At 41.7% G+C, this 26,666-nt stretch overlaps 1 protein-coding gene across 5 annotated transcripts; it reads right to left on the reverse strand.

The window, feature by feature from the left end:
• Window positions 1-815: 815 nt before the first annotated feature.
• NCOA4 (nuclear receptor coactivator 4) lies at window positions 816-25,033 on the reverse strand. Of its 5 annotated transcripts, XM_023230117.1 has the most exons (11): window positions 24,846-24,922; window positions 20,915-20,978; window positions 11,317-11,471; window positions 9,935-10,075; window positions 9,663-9,751; window positions 9,260-9,368; window positions 8,371-8,460; window positions 7,711-7,854; window positions 6,238-7,221; window positions 5,423-5,563; window positions 816-2,327 (listed from the first exon to the last, which is right to left on the reverse strand). In XM_023230117.1, the coding sequence occupies exons 3-11, from the start codon at window positions 11,455-11,457 to the stop codon at window positions 2,322-2,324; spliced, it is 1,845 nt and encodes a 614-aa protein (XP_023085885.1). In that variant the 5' UTR covers window positions 11,458-11,471; window positions 20,915-20,978; window positions 24,846-24,922; the 3' UTR covers window positions 816-2,321. The 5 variants fall into 5 exon arrangements, with proteins under 5 accessions (XP_023085885.1, XP_023085883.1, XP_023085884.1 ...); XM_023230115.1 differs by lacking the exon at window positions 20,915-20,978 and having other exon boundaries at window positions 24,846-25,033; XM_023230116.2 differs by lacking the exons at window positions 20,915-20,978; window positions 24,846-24,922 and adding an exon at window positions 17,759-17,896.
• Window positions 25,034-26,666: the final 1,633 nt, after the last annotated feature.

Here is a 26,666-nt window from a genome sequence, read left to right on the forward strand (position 1 = left end):
CGATCCTGCTTCATTCCATACATATTAACTCCTCACTAGGAATAAATCAGGGCTAGGTTTGTTTTTTTTTTTCGAGACAGGGTCTCACTCTGTTGCCCAGGCTGGAGTGCAGTGGCGCGATCTCAGCTCACTGCAACCTCCGCCTCCTGGGTTCAAGTAATTCTCCTGCCTCAGCCTCCCAAGTAGCTGGGATTACAGGCACTTGTCACCGTGCCCGGCTAATTTTTGTATTTTCAGTATAGGCGGGGTTTCACCATGTTTGTCAGGGTGGTCTCAAACTCCTGACCTCAGGTGATCCACCGGCCTTGGCCTCCCAGAGTGCTGGGATTACAGGCATGAGCCACCATGCCTGACCAAGAGCTAGATGTTTTTCTAGGAAGCCTTGGGAAAACTAAAGGACATGAGGCCAAGCTGTTTAATTTCTGAGTTTGTTTTCTCATCCACAGTATGAAGTTAATCATGTATAACTGCACTACAGGTTATACACATAAATATTACTGTATTAAATACCTGGTGGCTATATGATTGGAGAAAGTAAACTAGGGCCTTTTTGGATGCCTCTAGTAAGAGGAATCCAGTAGAAAGGCACTCAGTCTTAGCCGAAGTCCCGTAGGTTTTTTTTTAATAGATGTGAATAGTTTTCATAAAAGACTGAAAATGGAGGTTAATATACCTATTGTTTTCTAATTTTTCATAAAATACACTGGTTATTTTTATGCTCAAGCTGTTTCTCAGCTGGATTCCTAACCAAAAGTTATCACATTATATAACAGCACACTTTGTGACAAATAGTTTTACAAATAACACGCAACAACTATGGCTGTTATGCTTTTAATGGAGGCAGATACAAAATTCATCAATGCAAAAGAATGTTTCACATACTCGTTAACATAGTGATTAATGTAAATTATATTGTGACTTGTAAAATACAGTGTGTTTGGCCTCAAAAAAGAAACTACAGAGCTGCAACTCAAGATAACTGGAAAGGCTCCTTACATTGTTTTTGCCCACCACCTTTATTATAATACTCCTAAATGATATCTGGAGAGAGAATTAAAAAAGAATACAAAGCTCTTTTCAGCTGTGGTTCAAAGAACTCTAGTGAAGCTGTATGGCAATGACATTGTGGGACCATGAAGTTTCCCCAGAAGTATTTCCAATAAGAGGCAGTTAAGAAGCTTAATAGTTTCAAAGTATGGAAAGCAGCAAAGATATCTTAGAGAAAACATAAACCCACTTCTCTCCTACAGAGACATTTTAAAGCATGGACGTAACTTTAAGGAGACTGAGAAAACATCAGTAGTTTTCACAAAGCTTCAATGAGCACCCCAAGGCACAAGTGTTGAAAACGACCTGTTCACTAAAACGTCACTTTTGGAGGTACAGGTATGCTGTGCTTGCAGTGAGAGGACGACTTCATCCCTAGTTAAAAGCACCAGGTGTCAAGCTCAGCTTCCATTTACACAGGATGCACCAATAATCCCTATGATAGTGAATGTTTCAAGTACTATACTACATTTCCAACATATCTTTTGCCTATTTGCTTAGTCGGTACTGGGGTTCTTTTAAGCCCCGTAGGTCTGTAGAATATTTTAAAAGGCTAGAACTACCTCAAAAATAGTCTTGAAATATTACTGAGTCCTTCTAAAAGAGCTCACTGGATATTTTAATAACATTTACAGAAAGACAAAATTTGCAGTAGCTGACTTTCTTTTAAGAATAATGTAGAACTAACATGGGCTAAAATGTCAAAAATTGCCAAGATTATTAATACATATTTTGGTAATCACTACTGACCAGGTTAATTTTTTGTGCAAAATACACTATATATTAATAGAACAGGAAAATCATTATTTCAGACCACTAACAGGAGAAAACCCACAGCAAAAGAAGCATCTGTAGGGCAATTAAACGTTAGGGAAGTTTACTAGCTTTAGAATACATCAATACACTTCGATTATGGAAATTATTCATTTTTAAACAAGAGTGTTTTAATGTACTTTTAGTAATGACCCAATCTAAGGAGCCTTGGAGGTTTGTGAAAAAGACGTATCCACAAAGATGCTGCTTTTCTAGTGGGGTGAATTAATACTTCTGTAAGAAGGAGGGAACTGAATCACCTCAGCATGAATAAACAGCATTTTTCTTTTAAACAGTAACTCATAATCTGATGACTCACTTTGCTTTACTAGTTCAAAATTAGGCAGAAGAACTAAGCTAACTGGTCAGACCCAAAAACACAAAGATTTGGCAAGCCGCAGTCATTCAGCTCATGATGTGTGATAATCGGCAGAAAGGCTGCTCAACTCTTGTCCATTCCTTCACATCTGTAAAGAAACGCCCACAGATAAGTTACTTCACTGAAGAATAAAAGCAAATTTTCCCTGCCTTAAAGCTCTGACTCATTTCCCAATATAGGTATACCTTGTTATATTGTATTTTTTACAAATTGAGCGTTTGTGTCATCAACTGTGCCCATTAAAGATGGTAAACTTTTCATCGATAAATGTATGTCCTGAATGCCCACCAAACAGCCTTTCCGCATTTCTCTGCCCTCTCCTCAGGCCTCCCTGGTTCCCTGAGACAGACAAGATTGAAATTAGGCCAATTATTAACCCTACAATTGCATGTAAGTGTTCAACTAAAAGGAGGAGTCCCCATCTCTCACTCTATTTAAATCAAAAGCCAGAAATGATTAAACTTAGCGAGAAAGTCATGTTGAAGGCCAAGAGAGGTTGAAAGCTGGGCAGGCCTTTTGGACCAGCCAAGCTGTGAGCACAAAATCAAAGTGTTTTTTTGTTGTGTTTTAGCTTTTCATTCTCTGGCTGAAAAGTTCTTGAAAAAAACGAAGTGCTACTCCAGTGAACAGATGAATGATTTAAAAAGCAAACAGCCTTATTTCTGATATGGAGAGTTTTAGTGGTCTCGATAGATCAAACTAGCCACAACATTCCCTTAGGCCAAAGCCTAACCCCAGAGTAAGGCCCTAATTCTCTTCAATTTTATGAAGGCTGAGAGAGGTGAGGAACTAAAAGTCATGTTTGAAGCTAGCAGTGGTTGGTTCATGAGGTTTAAGGAAAGAAGCCATCTCCATAGCAAAAATGCAGCGTGAAGTGGCATGTTAACCAGAATAGCCAAGATCATAAATGAAGGTAGCTACACTCAATATTTTCAGTGTAGACAAAAACAACTTCCTACTGCAAGAAGTAGTCATCTAGAACTCATAGCTAGAGAGGTAAGTCAATGCCTGGCTTCAAAGGACAGACTGACTCTTGTTAGGGACTAACACAGTCAGTGACTTTGTTTTTTTTTTGGAGACAGGGTCTCACTCTGTCAACCAGGCAAGACTGCAGCAGAGCTATCATAGCACATTGCAGTCTTGACCTCCCAGACGCAAGATTCTCTCACCTCAGCCTCCTGAGTAGCTGGGACTATAGGCATGCTCCACCATACCCAGCTAATTTGTTAATTTTTGTACAGACAGGGTCACTGTATGTTGCCCAGGCTGGTCTTGAACTCCTGGGCTCACGCAATCTTCCTACCTCCGCCTCCCAAAGTGCTGGAATTGCAGGCCTGAGCCACTGCACTGGCCACTGGTGGCTAAGTTGAAGCCAGTGCTCAATGACTATTCCAAAAATCCTAGGGCCCTTAAGAATTACGCTAAATCTGACCATGCGCGGTGGCTCACACCTGTAATCCCAGCGCTTTGGGAGGCCGAGGCAGGTGGATCACAAGGTCAGGAGATCGAGACCATCCTGGCTAACACGTTGAAACCCCATCTCTACTAAAAAAATACAAAAAAATTAGTAGTCCCAGCTACTCGGGAGGCTGAGGCAGGAGAATGGTGTGAACCCGGGAGGCGGAGCTTGCAGTGAGCCAAGATCGAGCCACTGCACTCCAGCCTGGGCGACAGAGACTCTGTCTCAAAAATAATAGTAATAGTAATTATGCTAAATCTACTCTGCCTGTGCTCCAGAAATGGAACAAAGCTTGCATGACAGTGCACCTCTTCACAGCATGGTTTACTGAATCTTTTAAGCCCTCTGTTGAGAACTACTGCTCAGAAAAAACATTCCTTTCAAAATACTACGCCCATTGACAGTGCAACTGGTCACCCAAAAGCTCTGATGGAGATGCAGAAGGAGATTAATGTTTTCATGTTTGCTAATAAAACATCCATTCTGCAGCCTATGGATCAAAGAGTAATTTCAACTTTCAAGAATTATTTAAGAAATACATTTTTTAAGGCCCTAGCTGCATAGGTTCCTCTGATAGATCTGGGCAAAGTAGTAAACTGAAAACCTGGAAAGGATTCACCATTCTGGATGCCACTAAGACCATTCATGATTCATGAGAGGAAGTCAAAACATCAACATTAACAGGAGTTTGGAAGAAACAGATTCCCACCCTCATGGATGGCTTGGAGGAATTCAAGACTTCAGTGGAGGAAGTAACTGCAGATGTGGTGGAAACAACAAGAGAAGTAGAATTAGAAGTGGAGCCTGAATGTGTGACCGAATTGCTGCCATCTTATGATCAAACTTAAACAGATGAGCAGCTGCTGCTTATAGATGAGCAAAGAAAGTAATTTCTTGAGATAGAATCTACTCCTGGAGAAGATGCTGTGTCTTGCTGAAGTGACAACAAAGGATTTAGAATATTACATAAACTTAGTTGATAAAGAGCAACATGATTTGACTCCAATTTTGAAAGTTCTACTGTGGACAAAATGCTATCACACAGCATCACATGTTACCGAGAAGTATTTCATGAAAGGAAAAGTCAAATGATGCAGGAAACTTCATTATCTTATTTAAAGAAATTGACACAGCCATCCCAACCTTCAAGCAGCTACCATCCTAATCAGTCAGCAGCAATCAACATCAAGGCAAGACTCTCCAATAGCAAAAAGATTGTGTGAATGGCTCAGATGACCTTCAGCACTTTGTAGTAATAAAATACTTTTTAATTGAGGTATATACATTGTTTTCTTCTTAAGACATAATGTTATTACAGATGTAACAAACTACAGTGTATTATATACAACTTTTATATGCAATGGGAAACCAAAGTATTTGTGTAGCTCACTTTATTGGGATATTTGCTTTATTGCAGTGGCCTGGAACCAAACCCACCTTCGAGGTAGGTCTATAAGCTATTAGAATCCACATGGGATTTGAAAATTTCCAACGGTTACATCTTGAAAGTTCCCACTGAAGTACGCCTAGTTAGTTCATAAAGCAAATTAAATTAAAACACATGAACTTTTTATGAGCTCCCCCGTCCCACCCTCACTTGCCTAATATACATACTATTAAGAGGGATATGGTTCAATGAGCCAACTATGACTTCATATGTAAGACAAAACATTTATTTTATAAATAGCTATAAGCTAATTTTCACGCTGGTAGCATGTACCCACCTGTAGAGGAGTTCGATATAACCACTTCTCTTTATCAACTTTAAGTTGCATACAGGCAAAGAGATCACAAACTGCAGGGAGGCTGTAATAGTCTGGGGGGAAGTTATGTTCTTCCTCTAGAGGTGAATTAAGTAATACTTCCTGCAATAAAAGAAAAAGAGTAGGTTGCTTCATGAAAACTAGGAGGCATGAGACCAACTTATCTTTCAAATAGGGTCTACAGAGAATAATTTAAATGTTGGCCATTCTCTCTAACAACCAAAAACAAAGGTGACAATTGTTATTTCTACCCCAAATATTTTCCATAAATAGCAATAAAACAGGCTAGATTCTTTTCTTTCCTGAAGGATGGGGCTTAGGCCTGGAAAATGCACAAAAAAATTCATAAATCCTCCATTCCAAATTTAGTATTTAACATATTTAAGGATCTGACCAGTTTGGAAGGTTTGGGATTATGAAATATAAAACTCTAGGCCAGGTGTGGTGGATGACGCCTGTAATCCCAGCAGTTTAAGAGGCCGAGATGGGCAGATCGCTTGAGCTCAGGAGTTCAGGAGACCAACCCGGGGCCAAAACCCCATCTCTACCAAAAATACAAAAAATTAGCCAGGCATGGTGGTGCATGCCTACGGTCCCAGCTACACAGGAGGCTGTAGTGCGGGCAGGGGGATGGCTGGAGCCTGGGAAGGGGAAGTTGCAATGAGCTGAGACTGCACCACTGCACTCCAGCCTGGGTGACAGAGACCCCCACCATCTCAAAATAAATGAATAAATAAATAAAACTCAAACAGTGCTATTTTGATGTTTATGCTCACCTGGGCCTTCTTTCGAAGCAGCCACTTGTCTTCTCCAGAGGGTAACTGGCTGAGGTTGCCCATCTTCTTTCCTGGCAGGACCCAGTCAGCTGTGTTAAAGGAACACCAGGAAGTGTTCATAGGGCTTTTAAACTTTTGTTTGCCATCTCTGTCTTCAGTACTAGGCCCTTCCTTGGGACTTCCTTCTTTGTATGGGGTCCTGATAAGCCACTCCGACAAGGGGCTGTTCTTTATGACTTGGAAGGAATCAGCAATTCTAGAAGGAATTGCCTTTGGTGCTTTAGTTTGTTGTATTACTTCTTTTCTAGAAGGACAGAGCCACATATTCAGGGAATCTTTATGCTTCTCAGACTCAGGTTTGGGTTCCACAGGCATCCCATTTTTATCCTTTCCTTCTTTCTTCAGAAGCCATTTATACAGAGCCTCCTTCTCACAGTTCTCATCACACACACACTCTGCAAAGCTTGTGCAGGGCTCATTGGCTCTGCACACTTCTTCTACCTTACACGGGTCCTGATGGTTCTGGACAAGCCAATCCTCTGTAACCATGCTGGGGGTGGACAACTGTTTCTTGGTCTCCAAGTGGTCATTCAGGCACTTCAGATTGCCCAGGTTTTCAATCTCCACACCTTTGGGCTGGTTTCCCTGACAGTTGGTACAGGAGTCAGTCTTGACAAGCCAATCATTCACATTATAGGACTGGAACAAGAGCTTAAACTTCTCACTGGTTTCACGACTGTCATTCTTAGGCTTCCGCGGCTTATGGGATTCCTGGGGAGTCACTAGCCAATCTGATAGGTCCATCTCATCTTGATCAGGAAGCTCTTGATCTCCAACCTTTTCCATTTCAGTGGAGAAAGAACTAGTAGTGGAATGGCTGTTACACTTTTGATAACTTGGTTTTTCACTCTTGAGGAGCCAGTTTTCTAAGCCCTTTAGGTTTCCCCAGACATTACTGAAGAAATTGCAGGCTCTGGGAGAAGTCTACACAAAAAGTACACAGTATTAGTTTGACAGAATAATTATGACTGCTTGGGAGATTCTGTCTGCACTTTTTTTTTTTTTTTTTGAAACGAACTCTTGCTCTGTCACCCAGGCTGGAGTGCAGTGGCGCAATCTCAGCTCACTGCCAAGTTCTGCCTCCCAGGTTCACGCCATTCTCCTGAAGTAGCTGGGACTACAGGTGCCCAACACCACGCCCGGCTAGTTCATCAAATTCTTGAGCCCCTACTGCATGCCAGATGCTAAAGTGGTTTTTGTTTTGTTTGTTTTTTTATTTTTTTGAGACAGAATTTCTCTCCATCACCCAGGCTGGAGTGCAGTGGGGCAATTTTGGCTCACTGCAGCCTCCACCTCCCAGGTTCAAGCAATTCTGCAACCAAAAACTTAACAATGACAGATACTACTACTGATTAGTAACTAACCCCACCTACTGCTACGTCTACTGTAGAAACAATAAAAGCAACAACAGACCTGACTGTTCTCCAAGGTCTGCTTTTGGGTGAGCCAGTCCTGGGGGTTGGTGCTAGGTATGTAAGGAGCCTGATGACCACTGGCAGGTTTGCTTCCAAGGAGCCATTCGCTGAGAGGGACAGCTACAATACCGGATGCTGACTTCTGTTAATCATTTAACAAGGAATGTCAAATGCAGTAGAAAGTTCACCAGAAAAGGAGAAGAGCCACTCTCTAATCTTGGCTTGCCACTGACCCTGGGCAAGTCATGTGCCTTCCCAGAGCCTCAATTTTCACAATTATAAAACAAGAGACATAGTTGATCTCTAGGGCTCTTCTCAACAAAAACATCTAGAATCCTTTATTCACATTGCCATTCCTTCAGAAATAAATCATCTCTACAAATTATAAACAGGATCCCTCACAGAGAACCAGTATCAGTAAGACAGCTAATGATAATTTCCTGTGAACTGATTGATAATTACTTTGTCTGTTAGCCCCAACAAGATATCTAAATTTCTATTTGGCATTAGATCTCAAGGGAAGCATTCAATTTCATAAACTAACTCATTGCCACTGGTGCCTTTTTACAAATAGTAGTATTTTTTAATGCTATATAAAACGCAAAGGAAATATAAGCCAAGTAATGACTCAATTACCAAAAACAAAATGGTATTTTACCTGCTCTGGCATTGGGATATAGCCTCTCTTCTCCAGGAAGGGCCCAATATTTGATGAACTAGCATGAGCCATCAAGTGCTCAGGAATTTGCTATGAAATGAGATAATTTAATCATGTTATTTATGCTATACTGCCAAAAAAGTGAAATTATAATTCCAAATTTCAAAAATGTTAAAGCATAACCATTTCATTAGAAATATTAACACTAAATTCCATGACTTACAAAGTAGTTATCAAATTTGAGAATACTCTACCACATAACTATTATATAAAAAATCTTCACCAGAATTGGTTGTATTACCACTTTTAACAAGACCCAAATGTTTGGTTCTTTATTAAAAACTATTCAAGCCATAAATTTTACAAAAAAAGTATCAGAAGTATTTGGAGAGATACATGAGGCATTCCAAAAGAGTATCACTGAGTCTGTACTACATTCCAAGAACTAGCAACCTAGGCAACTTAAGCAGAACATGAATTTTTTTTTTTTTAGGCAGAATCTCACTCTGTCGCCCAGGTTAGAATGCAGTGGCATGATCTCAGCTCACTGCAACCTCCGCCTCCAGGATTCAAGCGATTCTCCTGCCTCAGCCTTCCAAATAGCTGGGATTATAGGCACCCAGTTAATTTTTTTGTATTTTTAATAGAGACAGGTTTTCACCATGTTGGCCAGGCTGGTCTCGAACTTCTGACCTCAAGTGATCTGCCCTCCTCGGCCTCCCAAAGTGCTAGGATTACAGGCATGAGCCACCACGCCCAGCTGAGAACATGAAATTTTTGAAACTAATCAAATTCTCAAGAAAGTCACTACTCATAGTAATTTTTTTTAAGACCAGCTGTGATGCCACAGATATGAGAAGTGCCCAATGAAGCATATGCGATTACTCACAATGGTTTTGAGAGACCCAAATGTGGTGATGGTCTGGCGCAGAGCAGCTGTGTCAGCTTCAAAGAGCAGGACAGTTGAATCTTCAGGCTTAAGGGTCAAACTGTCCAGTCTGGGGAAAAAAACCAAATTGGCTATTTTTAAGGAATATCTGTTTCATCAACTTCATCCAAAAGTCAAATTGTGAGTAATTTTAAATGATTACACTTCTCTAAGAAACTCAACCAAAGGTAGACAGCTTATTCATGTATCAGCAAGTATAATATTAAATACATAAAGCAGAATGATCTTATCCTAGCAACATGCAAGTTAAATACAACACATGCAATGAGTTACAAAACTGACTTTCTTTTAGTATATCAAAGTTAGAGAGTCAAAAGGTAAAATAAGCAAAAAGGGTTGTTACCTCTCCAGGCACACAGAGACTTGATTGGCTAGATCTTTGTTTTGGGTACACTCCAGTTGATGAGTAAGACAATTGAATTGGCCCAATAACTAAAAGAAAAATGAAACCATCTAGCCACAATGATACCAAAAGCACCAGATATACTCAAGTTACCAAACAGAACTTGAGATTAAACTTTTATCTGATCTATATTAACACTGCATTACAAGGAAGATACTCTCTGGCAACCAGAAGCCATGCTCAAACCAATTCTAGCCATGCAGTCACCTTACCCAGTAGAGCTGCTGAGCCTGCTGTTGAAGTGTCTCCTCTTTAAGCTGATAAATAAGGTCCACCTGTTCATACAGCCACACCTCACGGCTTCTAAGACATTCCAGGTGACGGCTTATGCAACTGTGAATCTGAGCTTTGACCTAAGAAACACATACATGTTAGCTTCCTAGTGTTATAATCCCAAAGAACGATGTTTCCCGCAGAATAGTGAGGTTCTTAAACTTTTTTGGGGCGGGGGAGGGCTTGGGGGGGATCACAAATCCTTTTTAATATCCAATGACATCTATGAAGTATCTCCCCAGAAAAAATGTGTATTTTCAAGATTTTGCCTATAATTTCACGGTTTAGTGTTCCAAAGCCCACCCAAGGACCCATTAAAGCCCTATGGACCCCAATTTAAGAATCCCAGCCATAAAGGCATACCTAAACTCTAAAATCCTCCTGCAATACCCATCCTTCTAAGAGGATTAGGTTTAATTTGGGTGTCCTAATCAAGAGAAAATACAAGAATGTACCAGGAAATGCTGATCCCCCTCAGTTTTCCACATAATTTAAAAACCTATGGTTTTACAAGTTTATCAGCAGAATAAAGACAGAGTATTACTTAATAGCTAGCCCCTTATCTCTTTTCTCACCCCACAGAATGAGCAGTCCATTTACAGCAGAACAATTTAGTAAAGAGGTGTGCCACCACATGTCAATAGCTAGAAGACCATTAGGGTAGACAATTTAAGTAAAATCATAAACTAATGTTTCTGGAAGCATAAACAGTGATTCAAACAGGGCTAAATATAAAAATTCCAAGGGAAAAAGTCAAAACAGGCCATAAATTATCCATGACAATACACATAAGAAACTGTATTTTAAAACACATTTTTTTTTCTGTTTAATAAAGTTGTGTTTCAAAGTCACAACACACACAACAACAAAATACTACTGGAACCAACAACAGATTTCACTCTGGCTTGCCCTAACAGATAGTCAACAGAACAATGCCATTAACCAGTTAAAAGATGACGGGGAGGATGCTCAAGTGCATCCTTCATGCAATCAAGAGGACGCAGCTGAGAGGATACTGCTCACTCATTTCGTATTTTACTGGTTACAGTGCCTGAGGAATCACACAGAGGAGTAATCAAAAATGCATGCTGAATAGAATTTTCTAGAATGGCACAGGGTCTTCCAGACTCTTCTAGCACCTGCCTTATTTCCCCTTGGGATGAAAGGCACCAGTGTATCAGGCAACTGACTGGGACCAAGTAGACCACGCAAGGCATGGGGTGAAACTTTTGGTGGCACAGAGAAACCAAGTCCTTGGCCATGCTCTAACCAGCCCTGGGCCAAGAGTCCAGACAAGAGAAGAGAAAAGCACATGTCACACCTCTCGCAAGTTATCTTTAATTTGCTGTTCAGCCCGGAGAACTCCACCAATAGCAAGCTCCAAGTCCCTCCGTGCGTCACTACACCTCAAAAGGGGTTCTCTATTACTGGAGCTGCCACTCTGGTCTTGGAAGGTATTCATTCTCCTCACTGCTCCTTTAAAAGAAAAAAATATATATAAATAGCACCATAATTACAACCAAAAACCACCTTTCAATCATCCCTCAAATGATCATTCCAGCCAACTCCCATTACTAACTACTTAGATTACTTTCCAACACTGGAGCTAGCACATAAGATACTCTTAATAAATATTGTCTCCTCCCTTCCCTCTACCACTGTTCCTACCATAAAACTCTATAATCTACTTTAGTAACACTTTACATGTGAATAGCTATTTCTGGAAAAATACACTAATTGTCCTGAATCAACAGAGCATACAGTGTCCTGAAAAGTTAAAAGCCAACATTAGAATATAATTTTCTATTTATAACACACATATAGTCATATGAGGTATGTGTTCCACTTTGTAGATTTAGAGATGAAGACTAAAAGGTACAGAAGGATCTTTGATTACTTTGAAAATAAGCTGCAAACAATCAAGTTTAGAATACTGTTTAGAAGATAGAATTTTTATTTTCCCCCTTTAAGGCAGAACTTTTTTTTTTATTTAGGAAGAACTTAAGAATGACTTCACAGCTAGGAAGCTCTCGAAAATATAACACAGGGCTGGGCACGGTGGCTCACACCTGTAATTCTAGTACTTTGGGAGGCCAAGGTGGGTGGATCACTTGATCCCACAAGTTCTGGACCAGCCGGGGCAAAATAGCAAGACCTCGTCTCTACAAAATACAAAAATTAGCCACATGTGGTAGTGTGCACCTGTAGTCCCAGCTACTTGGCAGGCTGAGGTGGGAAGATCACCTGAGCCCAGGAGGTCGCAGCTACAGTGAGCCGTGATCACACCACTGCACTCCAGCCTGGGTAAGAGGGTGAAACTCTGTCTCAAAACAACAAAAAAGAATATAACAGATATAGAGATACATGTTTTTTATATAGAGTATATATGTAATATATAATACATAAAAGAATGTGCATTATATATAACAGATTATATGTGACAAAATGATTTCATATGATTCTCATATAAAGGAGAAACAGAAATTCGTAAATACAGAGTTTTCTAAAAAGCTCGGGTTTAGGAGCGATAGGAAACAGAAACAGGAAGAACAGCATTAATGATACAATGAGACTGCAACATAAGAGTGTCAGTAAAGCCATGAAGTAAAACTTGACAAAAGCTACTGGAAGAACAATGACATGATTTTTAAACACTGAGAAAATGACAGCAGTGATTACTAGAGCTCAGAATAGGTTCACTAAGCCCTGTGATACCAGTTATTTCCTTTTGGATTGTGTTACTAAACCAGCAAGTAAAGGTAATGCTGTAGACACCAAGGGATGACAGAAGACTTGTGGCAAGACTATATATCACTGTGGACAAAGTGAGTATCAGCTAAAGAGAAGCACAATTAAACTGAATAAGAAGATTATTTTTTACAAAATACTCAAAGGATGACAGACTAAGGCCAGTGTGTGAAGTTTTTAGAGGCACATCCCTGTTTTTTCTACTTACTTGTATGAAAACATAGAAGACAAACATTAAACCTGGAGGTAACATGGGGCTGTGACAGAAGCAGATCCCAAAACAATCTCTACACAGCTGTTCAATCTTACAAAACAAAATGTAAGTTTTTCACTTTAATCAAGGAGGGCAAGGAAAAGAATATTTTCCACCCTTTTTAAAGGGTGGAAATCTTTAACTGAAAGTAAATTCTCTATGAATTCGCAGAGTGCTGGGTCTGTGGGAAAAAATAACTTACATACTATTTGACTACATTTACCAAAAGTATAGTGTTTGTCACAGGATTAACCTGTTCCATGTTTATTAGACTGAATTCAAAACTTATTTCTGAGTAACACGCTTTAGAAGAGGACACTTAGAAAAGGGAAAGAGGCCTCAAAACCATGAAAAACTTCTCCAGGAAGGAAGGCTGTTTAGCCTAGATAAGAGACGTCTCCAGGAGGACATGATTACCATTCTCAAGTACGTGGAGACCTGTCAACTAGAAGAATTAAATTTGTTTGGAACAGACACAAGGGGGTAAAAAAGGTTAATAGGAGGCATGTTAGGCAATATATCAAATAACTTCCTAACTGTCCTGAAAGCAATGACTTTCTCGGAGAAGCCAGCTTTGGGGTGAAAAGTGGCCTACCCAGGGCAGTCTTCCAAGTGGCTGACTGCCCATTTGAGACAAAGGAACTTTGCCAGGCCTTGACTGCATCTTTAAGACTAAGTTTAGGGCCAGATGCCTAGCTGAAAGCTGGATAGAGACAAAAGTGGTGAGTTCCTTCCTCAGAAATAATGTATTCTGAGAGAAGTAGGAAGAGCAGCAAAACAAACTTTCTGTCCACTATCTCAGCAAAACACTCTGATTCAGGAACTAGAATTTCTACAAGAAACTGAACAATTCAGGAAATTTTTAAACTTCCCCTTGCTGATTTTGTTTCATCAGTCTCTTTTTCCATAATCATCTCTTAAAAAGAAAGGGTTGCCTTAATTGGATTTCACAGAAATCCCTGTGGAAATTTTTCCAACCCTGGACACACCAACAGTGGTTACCTTGCATCCTCCTTTTGCATGCCATAAGCTGCCTGTGTTAGGCAGAAGCGTTAGTGTGCACTTGGAACTCACTGCAGGGACTATGAAAAATACCTGCATCACACGGTGAAATGCTGACTCCGATTTGGAGAGCTGGAGTGTGACAGGCTGCTTCACTTTGCACTTAGGTCAGTCATGCAAGACATGTTTAGCAGTCTTTCAAATGTGTTACCCAGCCTTCTTCACCTGTGCCAAATTTCCCACTCTTAGATCCTCACCATTTGTGTGGAATGCCACAATGTCTAGCACAGTGTAAAATTTAATCAGTAAAATTGTTGCTTCACAATGTCAAAATTCCAGAATTCCGGAACATACAGGAGACAAACTCAAACACATACAGTGCTGACTGTACTACTAGATTCCTAAAGCAAGTACTCTCAATTCAATCACAAGTACTAATATTACACAATAAGAGTAGAATATAGCAAGAGTTCACACACTGGACTTTCCCCTTATCAGCTATAGACAGAATGTAGGATGAGATTTAAAAGTTACAAAACTGATTTTTCCACACACAGTTATCACATTTTTTCAAATTAAAAGGAGTGTTATCCTTCAAAAGTCATCTTGAGAGCTCATTTGTCAGCCAGGAAGAAAACCTGTTTCATTTCTTTATGGTAAGTCCCAGGATGCTTGCCCCTTTGTTGCCTTTGGCTCTCTCTGTCCCTCCTCCTCCCTGTGGCGCAGTTAGAGCACTGTCAGCTTTCACAGCCCAGATGCCAAGAAAGGAGCTGTGCAAACGCTTGCCCTTTTGCACTGTGATGAAGAGGAAACCTTCAGAGCTGAAATGAAGAGCCCCAACCATGGGTGAATTCAAATCACAATGAGTTGAAGCCTAAGCCAGCTGTACGAAATGTTACACCCAAAGAGACTGATATGAGGTAACTAGCTCTCATGGCCATTTTCAACAGTTGTTCACCATTTGTTTCAGGTTCAAGAGCCAGAGTGGCAAGCATGATCATCAAGAGATCACTCTGGAGTCTGACAAACCTGAGTTCTGACTGTCTCCAAGCTTGAGACCCCCGAGCTAGTAACATAACCTCTCTGGGCCTCAATTTCCTCAGGAAAAAGGGAGACAAGGATGGTAGCTACAGAGGGGCTGCAGTAAGGTTACAGTGAGACATTATTTGTATAGCAGCACTTAGCCTAGCGCCTGCATACCATAAGCCCTCCACATTACAGTGGTTATTGTTATCAGGTTTAGCTGACAGGCTGTGAATAGGATCTGACAGAATCCTTTAGCCATTTATCAGGGCTATGACCTTGCACCATTTGCCCTTGTGGAACCTAACTTCCTAATTCATATGTGAGGAATACAGACTCACAGACTTAGGGGGAAGGAGATGGTGATTATTTAATAAATATTAGATTTCCATCAAGTCCTTCACTATACAGCATAGCAAAAGGCAATCTTTTATTTACTTCAAAAACTCAATAGTCTAAATCCTCTAATACATACAAAGTATGGATACTTTTGACTGTTTTCTTACCTGTAAAAAGATTGGACCAAATCAGCTCTGATCCTAATATTCAAATCAAAAAAAGATTACTAAAAATGTCTTTTTATCTTCACCATTATAATCCAAAATATTGCCTTACCATCTTCAAAACAGGACTGCCTTAAATGTTCATGTTTCAGACAACATTAAAAGTTTAAGTGCTTTCTAAAACTTCCCTGCCTCTAGGATCCCTGTCCTAAATTTGGGGGTGGAGGAAGTAAAGGAGGAGGAGAGAAACATACATACCCTTCTAACGAATAACAAAACCTGGAGTTTCCTCAAGGAGGAATTCCTTAAACTATATATGCCATCCTTACACAATGCTTTGCACAAATCTATTTGTAAAGTCTGAAGATCATGGGACCAGAATTGAGCAACTAACCACAAATGAAGCTAAGTTATTACTGTATGGCTTAACCATAAAATTTTCAAAGAGCTATAACTCTTGTGACCCACACAAACTACAATTTAAAGCTGAAAAATAGCTCCTCACAAGCCTCTTTAAAAAAATAAAAAATAAAGCTGAAAAAATTTTGGCCATCTCTTTAATATAACACTCTATAGATGAAGCCACAAAAAGCCCAGATAGTTTAAGTGACCCATCTGAAGGGCCACAGCCAGAAGGGGTTAAGATTTGGGTTCAGAACACAGTTCCCAAGGTCTAGTCCTGGGTTCTCTCTCCCAGATGAACTTGTTCTTCCTTTAGTGTATTATCACCCATAAAGTATTTTTATTTGCCAACACTAGAGATTAAAATTAACATTCCAATGGATTACTATTGAAATAACTTCCATTAAGATTTTCGGTCAATTTTCATAGTCCTCAGTAAATTATAACCACAATTGTTCAGAATCTTCTGCCTTGGATAACACAAACAAAAATAAACAGTACTGGTCAGGCGTTCACACCTGTCATCCCAACACTTTGGGAGGCCGAGGTGGGCGAATCACCTGAGGTTGGGAGTTCGAGACCAGCCTGAATAAACAAGGAGAAAGCCCGTCTCTACCAAAAATACAAAATTAGCCGGACGTGGTGGTGCATGCCTGTAATTCCAGCTAATCAAGAGGCTGAGACAGGAGAATCACTTGAACCAGGGAGGCAGAGGTTGCCGTGGGCCGAAGTCACAGCCATTGCACTCCAGCCTGGGCAACAGGAGCGAAACTCCTTCTCAAAAAAAAAAAAAAAAAAAACAAATAAATCAACAGTACCCTTGTATGTCATGATAAGCTCAGAAAAACCAAAACACTGCCAAATACCAATGCAAATGGTTTTGATTCAACGTCTGTATCACAGCCACTCCAGGCTTCATTTGTCTGTAAGAATGAAAGCTCAGACTAGATCATCTCTAACCTCACCTTCTAGCTCTCACATTCTCTGCCCCCCTTGCCACCTGCCCCTCCCCCTCCAAAGACCTCTACTTTTTACTTATTTGCCTGGCATCCTAGTCATTGCTAAAAGGCCAAGCGCAGCATCTATCCACAGGATACCTATGTGTTCTACGAATACCACACTCGAAATACTAACTGAACAATTTGGTTCTTTGATGAGACAACCCTGCATTAGACCATCTGTAAAGCTTTTAGTTTAAAAAAATTATAAATTAAAAAATAATTTGCAATTTTACCTTGAGACTTTTTTCACTTCACACGTTCTTTCTTCCCTCTTTTTTAAAAAGGTTGTTTTTTATACAACTCGTTAACTCAAGGATTATATACACGTTACCCTGGCCCCAGCCCACTTTAAATTCCTTATCAAGACAAGCAGTTTCTGAAATCCAGAACCTGGTTCTCTGTAATCTTTTTAAAACCACACAAACAAACGTTAATATCGCAGATTTAAAATAAGGTAATAATAAATTCACTATTGAACATTTTAAGATTTAACAGTTCAGAGTTTACTAGGCTCAGATTTGTCCACCTTTACACAAGTAAACGAGAGCAATAAATCCCAGCACATCAATTTTCTAAAGTAACTGAAAACCGACCGCAAGGTGTTTCTAATTCGAAAGCAACACTGACTCATGTGGCTTTCCAGATTTCCCAAAAGCCCTTTCCAAACGGCCTCAGGGGCCCTCACCCTCACCCTAGCCCTAGCCCCGGTCGCCGTTTTGCACGCATGCGCGCAGTCATCCGCGAGGTCCTGGCTCCCGCCCAGCGCCAGTCCTGCAAGACTACCGGCGGCCTCAAGGGCGCCCGCTACGGCCCCTGGGCTGCCAGACATACCTCACAGGCCAGGTCACCGACGCGCCAGCTGCCCGGCAAACAACACGCTACTTTACCGCTGACCCGAGTGCGGAAGGTCCCCAAGCCCGGGCCGCGCCCCTCCAGCGCGTCACACGGCGGCCACCAGCGAACTGGAGCGCTCAAGCCGGGGCCGGGGAGGAGCAGAAAACTCCGCCCACTGTTGCCCTGCTCCCCACCAGTCCCCGCTGGCGCACGCGGCCCCCGCGCAGCTCCCTTGCCGCTGGGCCTCTCCGCTAGACGCCTGCTGCCCCCGCCCGGCTTGTCAGGGTAAGGCCAGCTAGAGGGACCTAGGATGGCACTGGGGCTCCTCTCCAGCCTCTCCTTTCCCCGACTTGCTCCACCCCATAATGGGCCCAACTCAATGAGAATTACATGAACCATAATGAATTATATGAACTAAAATGTTTAGGACAGTGCCTGGCATATTAGCACTACCTACCTGTGACTATCATGCTTATGGTACTTCTAGCTTTCCCTTTTCTCCGAGATAATCCTCTTAGCCTGCATAGGCAATCAGGCCAAAAGATGAAATCTAGACAACGTTGTAACTCTATTACTTTTTAGTCGATTTTTTGAATGTAAAATATTTGCTCTTTTCTATGAATATAAAGCTATTTTTGTTAATAGTCAGAGTAAAGCAAAATCGCATGAGAAACACCAAAGGGGAACACTAAAGAACCATTACCCTAAATTAAGTATCCCTTGGATTTCAGATGAACAGAGTGGAAATGCCTGCTTTGTCTGTGATGCATACAATTTCTGGGACCCCAATCCAGGCATTCATTATCAAAAATAAGAAAATTTCTCCCTAATTCCAAATGCCTTCATTGGATAATACATTTCATAAAGACACAAAAAAACTAGACATACTTCTGAATGACTAAAGTTACAATTTTATGGTCCTTTGTACTAATTTACATCAATGGCAACAAAGAAGGAATTCTTAAGTCTATTAAAATATAACTGATGTCAGGAACTTTCATCTATTTTATGTGCCTCTGAAAAACGGCTGGTCACAATGTAAATACAAAGAAACTTTGTTGGCCATCACCTACTTAACCGATGGTCTCTGTTCCCTCTCTAAAAGATCCTGACCAATGCCCCAGCACAGTCAAGTCTTCAGCTACTGTATATTTTCACTGAGTTTCACAGCTATATTCATTTGTGTTTCTCCTCAAGCCAGCTGTAGCCGTTACTATGATGATGTGATTTATTAAATATTACATAAACATAAAAAGACTAAGGAGAAAGAAAATCATAAAAATCTAAAATTCTGCACTCAGACCACTTTACACATAGATTTTACTCCCTTATGCTTCAGTATTTGACCTTGTGTCTTTATAAAATGTTTAGGTTCTAAAGGGGAAAAATGCATAACGTATCTTACCTCTCTTCTGCTTCAAGAATTTCTATGCTGTCTCAAAACAACAACCATCCATCCCAAGTAGATAATCTCATCTAAGGCAGCATAGCTCTCCTATGGCTCCCCATTTGCCTACAGGATAAAGTCCAAATTTCTTTTAAAAGCAATAAGGCTCTGAGTTAGGGTTCTCCAGAGAGATGGACCATTATATAGACAGACATAGATATAGACATAAAGATACATACAGACATAGATATGAGAGGGGATTTATTAGAGGATCTGGCTCATGTGATTAGGAGGCTGAGACGTCCCATGACAGGCTGTCTGCAAGCTGGAGACCCTGGGATGCCAGTACCATGGCTCAGTCGAAGTGCAAAGGCCGCAGAACCAGGAAAGCAGATGGTGTAAATCTCAGTCTGAAGCCAAAGGCCTGAGAACCCAAGGGACCACTGACACAAGTCCTGAAGCCCAAAGCCTGGGGAGCCTGGAGTTCTATTGTCCAAAGACAGGACAGGAGGAATGTATCCCAGCTCCAGCAGACAGATCTGCCTTTTCAATGTTTTTGTTTTCTCTGGGCCCCAGCAGATTGGATGGAGCCCACACACACTGAGGTGGATTTCCCCCCACCTAATCCACTCTGATTCATACCCTAATATCCTCTGGAAACAGATACACCTCAAAATAACATTTCACCAGGTTTCTAGTTTCCTTAATCCAGTCAAGTTGACACCTAAAATTAACCATCACAGCTCTCTATTTCCTAGCCTCACTGTGGCTCTCCTGCTGTCTCCCAGAACAGCTCCCACACCCTAATCTACTGGACAGCTGTTCTATGCATAGGCTAGTTTGGTTTATCTTGTGCAGCTTGGCTATGCCAGCTCTCTCTGCCAGCAATGCCAGTCTCTCCTCTTCTCCCTACCTGTCTGCTTTTCAAGTCACCATCACTAACTACAAAGTCTTTTCTGACAGAGCACCTCATTCCTCAATACTTTTGGCCAGTATACTTGGCTGCTCCCTCCTGCATGACCACTGTAATCTGTATGGGTTTCCGGCAGGATGCCTGTAACACGTTACCCTATTGTTACATGCCTGCCTCCTTAGCCTGAGGGCTCCATGAGAGAAGAAACCATGTCTTATTTATTTAATAGCTTTGTACATCCTAATACTGAGCAGACAGCCTGGTAGCGGTACCTTGGCATTACCATTCTATGTGTGCCACTGAATCGACGTAAGAATGTACCTGGCATTGTACAATGCTTTGCCCTAAATTCAACAGAGGCCTAAGACATTTTGGACAAACGGATGAATATATGATAAATTAATGTTTAGGTTCAGACTTGCCACAGTAAGTATGGTATAGTTCTGCTTTAAACATAGATAATCAACTTGATGTCCCACTAAGGCCTGTATTAACGCGGGAAGGTTTTTTCAGAGAAAGAAAATGTTTCTAGCACAACTATTACTTTTGGGATTTTTTCAAACAAGACAAGGCTGGCAAGGGTGTTGCCACTGAAAGTATGATCCCAGAATAAGTGCTGAGATAGTATCTTTCCTGCTAAGCTCAGCTTCATGGATTCACACAAACAGCAGCAAGACTGTGGTTTAAAGGGGACACATTTACTGTATTTTACAGCCAACTCTGGATTTTTTCTTCAGAGTTGGCGGTACCACAGAAATTCTAACTGAATTTCAAATTGAATATTGGGGGGACGATATTCAACTTGAAACTTCTTGCCATAATATAGTGAAGGATAGGAAAACATGTTACTTACCTACTATCACAGTAATAATGCCATTTTATCCCGATTTTATATGGCATACATTTTGTGGTTCTCCCTATAGAAGCCAACAAGTGATAAAATATTAGTATTTTCCCTCCTCTAAAGCCTGGAGGACTAGCAATAATGCCAAAATAAAGCTCAAAACACACCTGAGATTATCTTCTTTTGAAAGCTGTAATTGTCTCAGTATTAAGACTTCTCACCCATGACCAAACTGACAACAAAACCTTTTATTTTGTGAGCTACTCACTACCTCGCTGAACCAAACTGCCATATTTGTAGAGCGCTTAGGTAATGCTGCATAAGAGGCATATTAAGCCCCAAAGGTGTCCCCAAACACACTGCTAACCCCAAAGAGGAACATCTTGATTAATTAAGTCAAGCAAAATTAGGGATGACAACTTGGGATAAGAATGACTAAGAGTGTACAGCCATTCATATCAGAAGTTAAGCACTGCAATGTTATGATTTAACAATCAAAGAAGATAAGCTAAGAAGGACAATTTGGCAGCTCCTCTAAATGACATGCATGGAGATAGTATAATGCCTACTAGCTAGAGCAACAGTGGTCAACTGGACCCCCATTCCAGCCTAGACCACCATATCGTTCATGTGCGTTCTATGTTGAAGCAATGTGTCCAGACATAATTACATGAAAACAAAGTCAAAATGAAAACCTTGGATGAAAATTTTAAAAGGACTAAAAAATAGCAAGAAGAGTAATAAAAAATGTCACGGCCTTCTACAGTTCTTCCATGAAACTGAACTTAACCCAATGCATACATATTGGTTGGGTGGTCTGTTATAGACACTTTAGGCTTGCCTTTGCAACCTAACCAGTATGTGAACAGAGGCAGTGAATTCACTGCTGATTTCAGTAATGCTTGAGAAAGTGCTCTCTGAACCAGCAGCACATTCCACTGTATATCCTGAAGAGTGACAAATCTTCATTTTCTGAGGCTAGGTATACTTTGTGGAAAGATCTGATGACTAGTATATGTAAAGCACTTAAAATAGTGCCTGATGCACATAAGAGCTATGTAAGTATTAGCTATTTTTATTACTTTTTGTCAAAGAACAGGATATAACAAAGAAAGACATAAAGTTCATCAATTTCATTACCATCATCTCTCTCTAGGACTCCTGCAGAAACCTCATGACTGCTACCTACTCTTCCACTCTACCCCTACTCTTCTCCTCCTGCTGCTCCTTTAGCATAACAAGGATGCTTCTGCCTCAGGGCGCTTGCACTTTCCTCCAAGTATCAAGCCCAGGCCTTAACTTCCTTCAGGTGTCTGCTCAGAGGTCATCTTCTCAGTGAGGCCATTCCTCACCATCTTTTGTTTTTAAAAGTCTTGCCTCCACTCCCCCTTAATATGCTTTATCACTCTCCATAGTACTAACCACAATCTGGCACGTAGCAACCATTTATTTTCTGATCTCCCTTCAGAAAACATACTAGAAGGTCAGTTCCACATGGTGGGGACTTTGTCTTTTTGTTCACTGTTGTATAGTAGGTGTTCAATAATTAATTACTGAGTAAATGAATTCAGTAAGTATTTACATCTAGTCTACTATGTGCCAAGCCTTTTTTTTAAACTCATTATCTCAATTAGCACTCACAAACCATTAAAGTGGCTATTATCATCACAATTAAAAAAAAAAAAAGCAGACTTGACAAGGTTAAATATATTACCTACAGTCATAAACTTCCAAGTAGAAGAGCCAAGATTTAATCCCAGATCTGAGTCCAAAGTCCCTAACCATACCGGGTATGTTGAAGGAATCATTAAGTATTAAGGTATTATGTATTCATCCAACAACTATTTATGGAGTACCTAAACTGCCACTACTGTGATAGTCCCTGAGAACACAATGGTGAACTTGCCACCTAGAGGAGAACTCATGTCACAGATTCGCCAACAAAGCAGAAAATACTAATTCTTTGAAATAAGAGACAGAGTTCAAAGTCCATCAGCAGCAGCAATGACTGGCTCTGAATGTTAACACTATATGAGGGAAAGTATTATAAAACACTAACTTAGGGGCCGGACGCGGGGGTTCAAGCCTGTAATCCCAGCACTTTGGGAGGCTGAGACGGGCAGATCACGAGGTCAGGAGATCAAGACCATCCTGGCTAACACGGTGAAACCCCGTCTCTACTAAAAAAATACAAAAAACTAGCCGGGTGTGATGGCAGGCACCTGTAGTCCCAGCTACTGGGGAGGCTGAGGCAGGAGAATGGCGTGAACCCAGGAGGCGGAGCTTGCAGTGAGCTGAGATCTGGCCACTGCACTCCAGACGGGGCAACAGAGCGAGACTCCATCTCAAAAAAAAAAAACTAACTTAGGGACTCTCAAACCGGGGGAGGGATATGTGTCAGGATATCCTATGGAGTTTTATGAAACCCCTATACAGGCTCCTGAGATTCTGGCACAGCTATGCTGATTTAATAAAAACAGGGGTCGGGGTATCATGTAGTTCTAAAATATCTTCTCCCCCTTTGAGAAGGACGTCTTCCTTTCCTTCAATAGCTCAACGTGTTTTTTCTATTTCCGAAATGCCTGTTTGCACAAAGGTAATAATGTGATTGTAGAGATTTATTTAGATAAAAAGTATCACAAAACTTTCAAAGAGTAGGATTTTCCTCAGAGACCCAAGGACAAAGGCTCCCTGGAAGGGAGGGAAGGAGAAAGTGAAAGGAATGTTATTGTGCTGGACTTTACATATATATTATCTCATTTACTTATCTGAACAAATCTGCAAGCTAGCAAATCTTCAAATGAGAAAACCAAGTAAATTGCCTAAGCCACAGGGCAGCAAATGAATCTCCCTCCATTGCATCATTAGGGTAAGTCTTTCTCAAATGGTCTCATGTACTTTAAAGTTTGGAAATGTCACACTAGGATCTCGGTACAGAAATGGGCCAACTATGACTTCCTGTGCCATCCTCATTCCAATAAGTAACTCAAGAGTCTCTGTAAACCTAGTTCCAAATTACCAAGTGCGTGGTGGAAAGCTAAGTCCATCCAAAAGGCAGTTACTATGGTGAACCTGACCCTGATTAGATAGACACAAAAAGGCACAGTTAAAAGAAAAAAAGCTCTGCCCGTGGGTCAGATAAATTCTAGTATTCTGACTTCTGTCATTCTACTTCTGCCACTCTTGATGGCATCATTCCATATTAAATCCCGTGCCACGTAAGCTTATGATTATTGTTGTTCCCAACACAAGAATTTAGTTCCATGAGAATTAGGAGTGTGTCCATTTTTTTCATTGCTATCCTCAACATCCTGAACGTAACAGGCACCAAATAAATGATTGTTGGTGGATGAACCACTGAATGAGCAAGCCTCACTCTTCTCATCTGTAAAACAGAGATAATCAAGCTACTTTTCGGGATTATTGGGAGAACTAAATGTGACGGTATGTGTTTAGCACACAGAGGGCCAAAAAAAAACACCCCAGTATCTTACTTGTATTTCCACCTGACAAGCTAGAAACGGATTGTGTTCTGGGCTCGTTCGGCAAAACAGACCTTGCCACGCCCCAGATCCAGGCAAGAGGCGAGAGAAATAGGAAACTTGGAGCTGTCACACCTAAAGCCAGGGGAAGGCCGGCGGGGAGCAGGAGGTTTCCGGGCCAGGCATGAGGAGGGTCGGGGAGGAAAAGACAGGCCCGGGGCCCGGCGTGTAGCAGGAAGGGGAGAAGGCAGGCCCGGGCCGGCATGTGGAGGGAAGAGGAGAAGGCAGGCCGGGACTGGCGGGCAGGCAGGAAGAGGTGCCTGGGCCTGGCGTGTGGAAGGAAGGGGAGGAGAAGGCAGGCCGGGCCCGGTGTCTGTCAGGTCGGGAAGGGGACGGACAAGCCCGGGCCCAGGGGGCCAGCGGTCATCCAGCCTCCACCCGGCCCACGGCGTTCTTACCAGGTCCGAGTGCCTCTCTGGGCGATCGGAGGAGACCTTCGATGGACTGAGACACAACCCCACGCTAACCTAGGGCCCAAAGGCAGAGTTCTCGCGACAACACAATCTTCCTCGCACGCCTATTGCCAGACGTCTGAAAGTCTCGCGAGATCTCCCCTCGGGTCAGCAGAAGCCCTTGACTGCCCTCTAGAAGGCGCAGAGCGCAGGCACACACTTTCTCCCAGCCCTTGCACAACGTCCCTTAGCCCCTCGTGAATAAATCGAAATTAAATGAAGCAAATTTTTTTTAAGGCAAGTTTTGTGCCGAGGACCATTCTAAGTGATTCAAATGCCCTCACAAGGTAGATATTATTTAACTTGAACATTCAGATGCAAAAATGAATATCATAAGACACAAAAGGCCGTATGTTGTATGATTCCACCTTTGCCACCTTTGTTTTTCTAAAGTAAATAGGCTGGGCGCGGTGGCTCATGCCTGTAATCCCAGCACGTTGGGAACCGGAGGCGGGCGAATCACGAGGTCGGAATATGGAGACCATCCTGACTAACACGGTGAAACTCCTTCTCTACTAAAAACACAAAAAATTAGCCGGGCGCGGTGGCGCGCGCGTGTGGTCCCGGCTACTCAGGAGGCTGAGGCGGAATTGCTGGAACCCGGGAGGCGGAGATTGCAGTGAGCCGAGATCGCGCCACTACACTGTCTGGGCGACAGAGCAACACTGGGTCTCAAGAAAAAAAAGAAAAGAAAAGAAAAAAATACATTGAGTAAATAAATAAATGTCAGAACCCAGATTCTTTATTTCTTTTCTTTTTTCTTTGAGACAGGGTCTGACTCTGTCGCCCAGGCTGGAGTGCAGTGGCGCAATCTCGGCTCGCTGCAGCTTCTGCCTCCTGGGTTCACGCGATTCTCCTGCCTCAACCTGCTGAGTAGCTGGGATTACCGACGTGCACCATGATGCCTGGTTTAAAATTTTTTTTCTGTAGAGACAGGCTCTCGCTGTGTTTCCCAGACTGGCCTCGAACTCCTAAGCACAAGCGATCCTCCCACCTCACCCAGGATTACAAGCATAAGCCACCACCTCCAGTTTACAGCCCAGATTATAACCCACATTATTTACTTGTGACCAGATGTTAAAATAGCACTTCTTTCTGCATCAGTTTTGACAGAGGTCCTCCATACATGTGGATTTGCCAACAGCTTCTCCACATTCCTCAGCAAAGATGTTCATAGCAGGGTTTTATGGATCTCACCCAAGAGTGACTCCTACAAGGGGCAAGGCAACCTCATTAGAAAACAACAGGAGACACAGATTCTGATGCAGAAGCTAAGATAACAGCCATAGGCTGTGAGTGGAAGGACAGCTGTGGAGAGAGAGGCCCACAAAAGTCCCATGAAAAGTCAACCTAGAACATGACCTCAGGCAGAAGGAGCCCTTAACTCTCCTGTCCCCCATTGCCTCTCAATTCAGATGCAGCCCCTGGAATGAGACTTTGTATAACTCAAAATGTAACTCAGACCACTTTTTTAAACTATCCGAAGGTGACCAAGAAAGCTTAGGGACCTGTCTAGATTGCTCAACTGGCCCACATAGCATGTTTGAACAGATGGGGGACAGGGGAAAATAAAGCTTTTTATCAGTTGCCCACCGATTGTTCAACAGATGACTGTTTGCTCATTTCTGATCTGTCATGTACACACAGCTGACTCCAAGCCCCAGGAGAGCAGGGTTCTCTCCTGAGATCTCTCTGGTTCACTGCTGTATCCCCAGGTCCAGAGCACTGCCTGACCCAGGTGCTCAGTATAGACCTGTTGAGTGAATA

The sequence above is a fragment of the Piliocolobus tephrosceles genome, chromosome 9, assembly GCF_002776525.5.
Source record: "Piliocolobus tephrosceles isolate RC106 chromosome 9, ASM277652v3, whole genome shotgun sequence".
Taxonomy (NCBI): Eukaryota; Metazoa; Chordata; class Mammalia; order Primates; family Cercopithecidae; genus Piliocolobus; species Piliocolobus tephrosceles.

What these genes read in the sequence shown, in the direction of transcription:
- NCOA4 (XM_023230115.1), bottom strand. Translation starts at nt 11,457, where the DNA reads ATGAATACCTTCCAAGACCAGAGTGGCAGCTCCAGTAATAGAGAACCC. An exon ending in AGGCTCAGCAGCTCTACTGG is followed by an intron (nt 9,752 to 9,934) that starts GTAAGGTGACTG and finishes TTTTTCTTTTAG; the next exon opens with TTATTGGGCCAATTCAATTG. An exon ending in GTCTCTGTGTGCCTGGAGAG is followed by an intron (nt 9,369 to 9,662) that starts GTAACAACCCTT and finishes TTTTTTCCCCAG; the next exon opens with ACTGGACAGTTTGACCCTTA.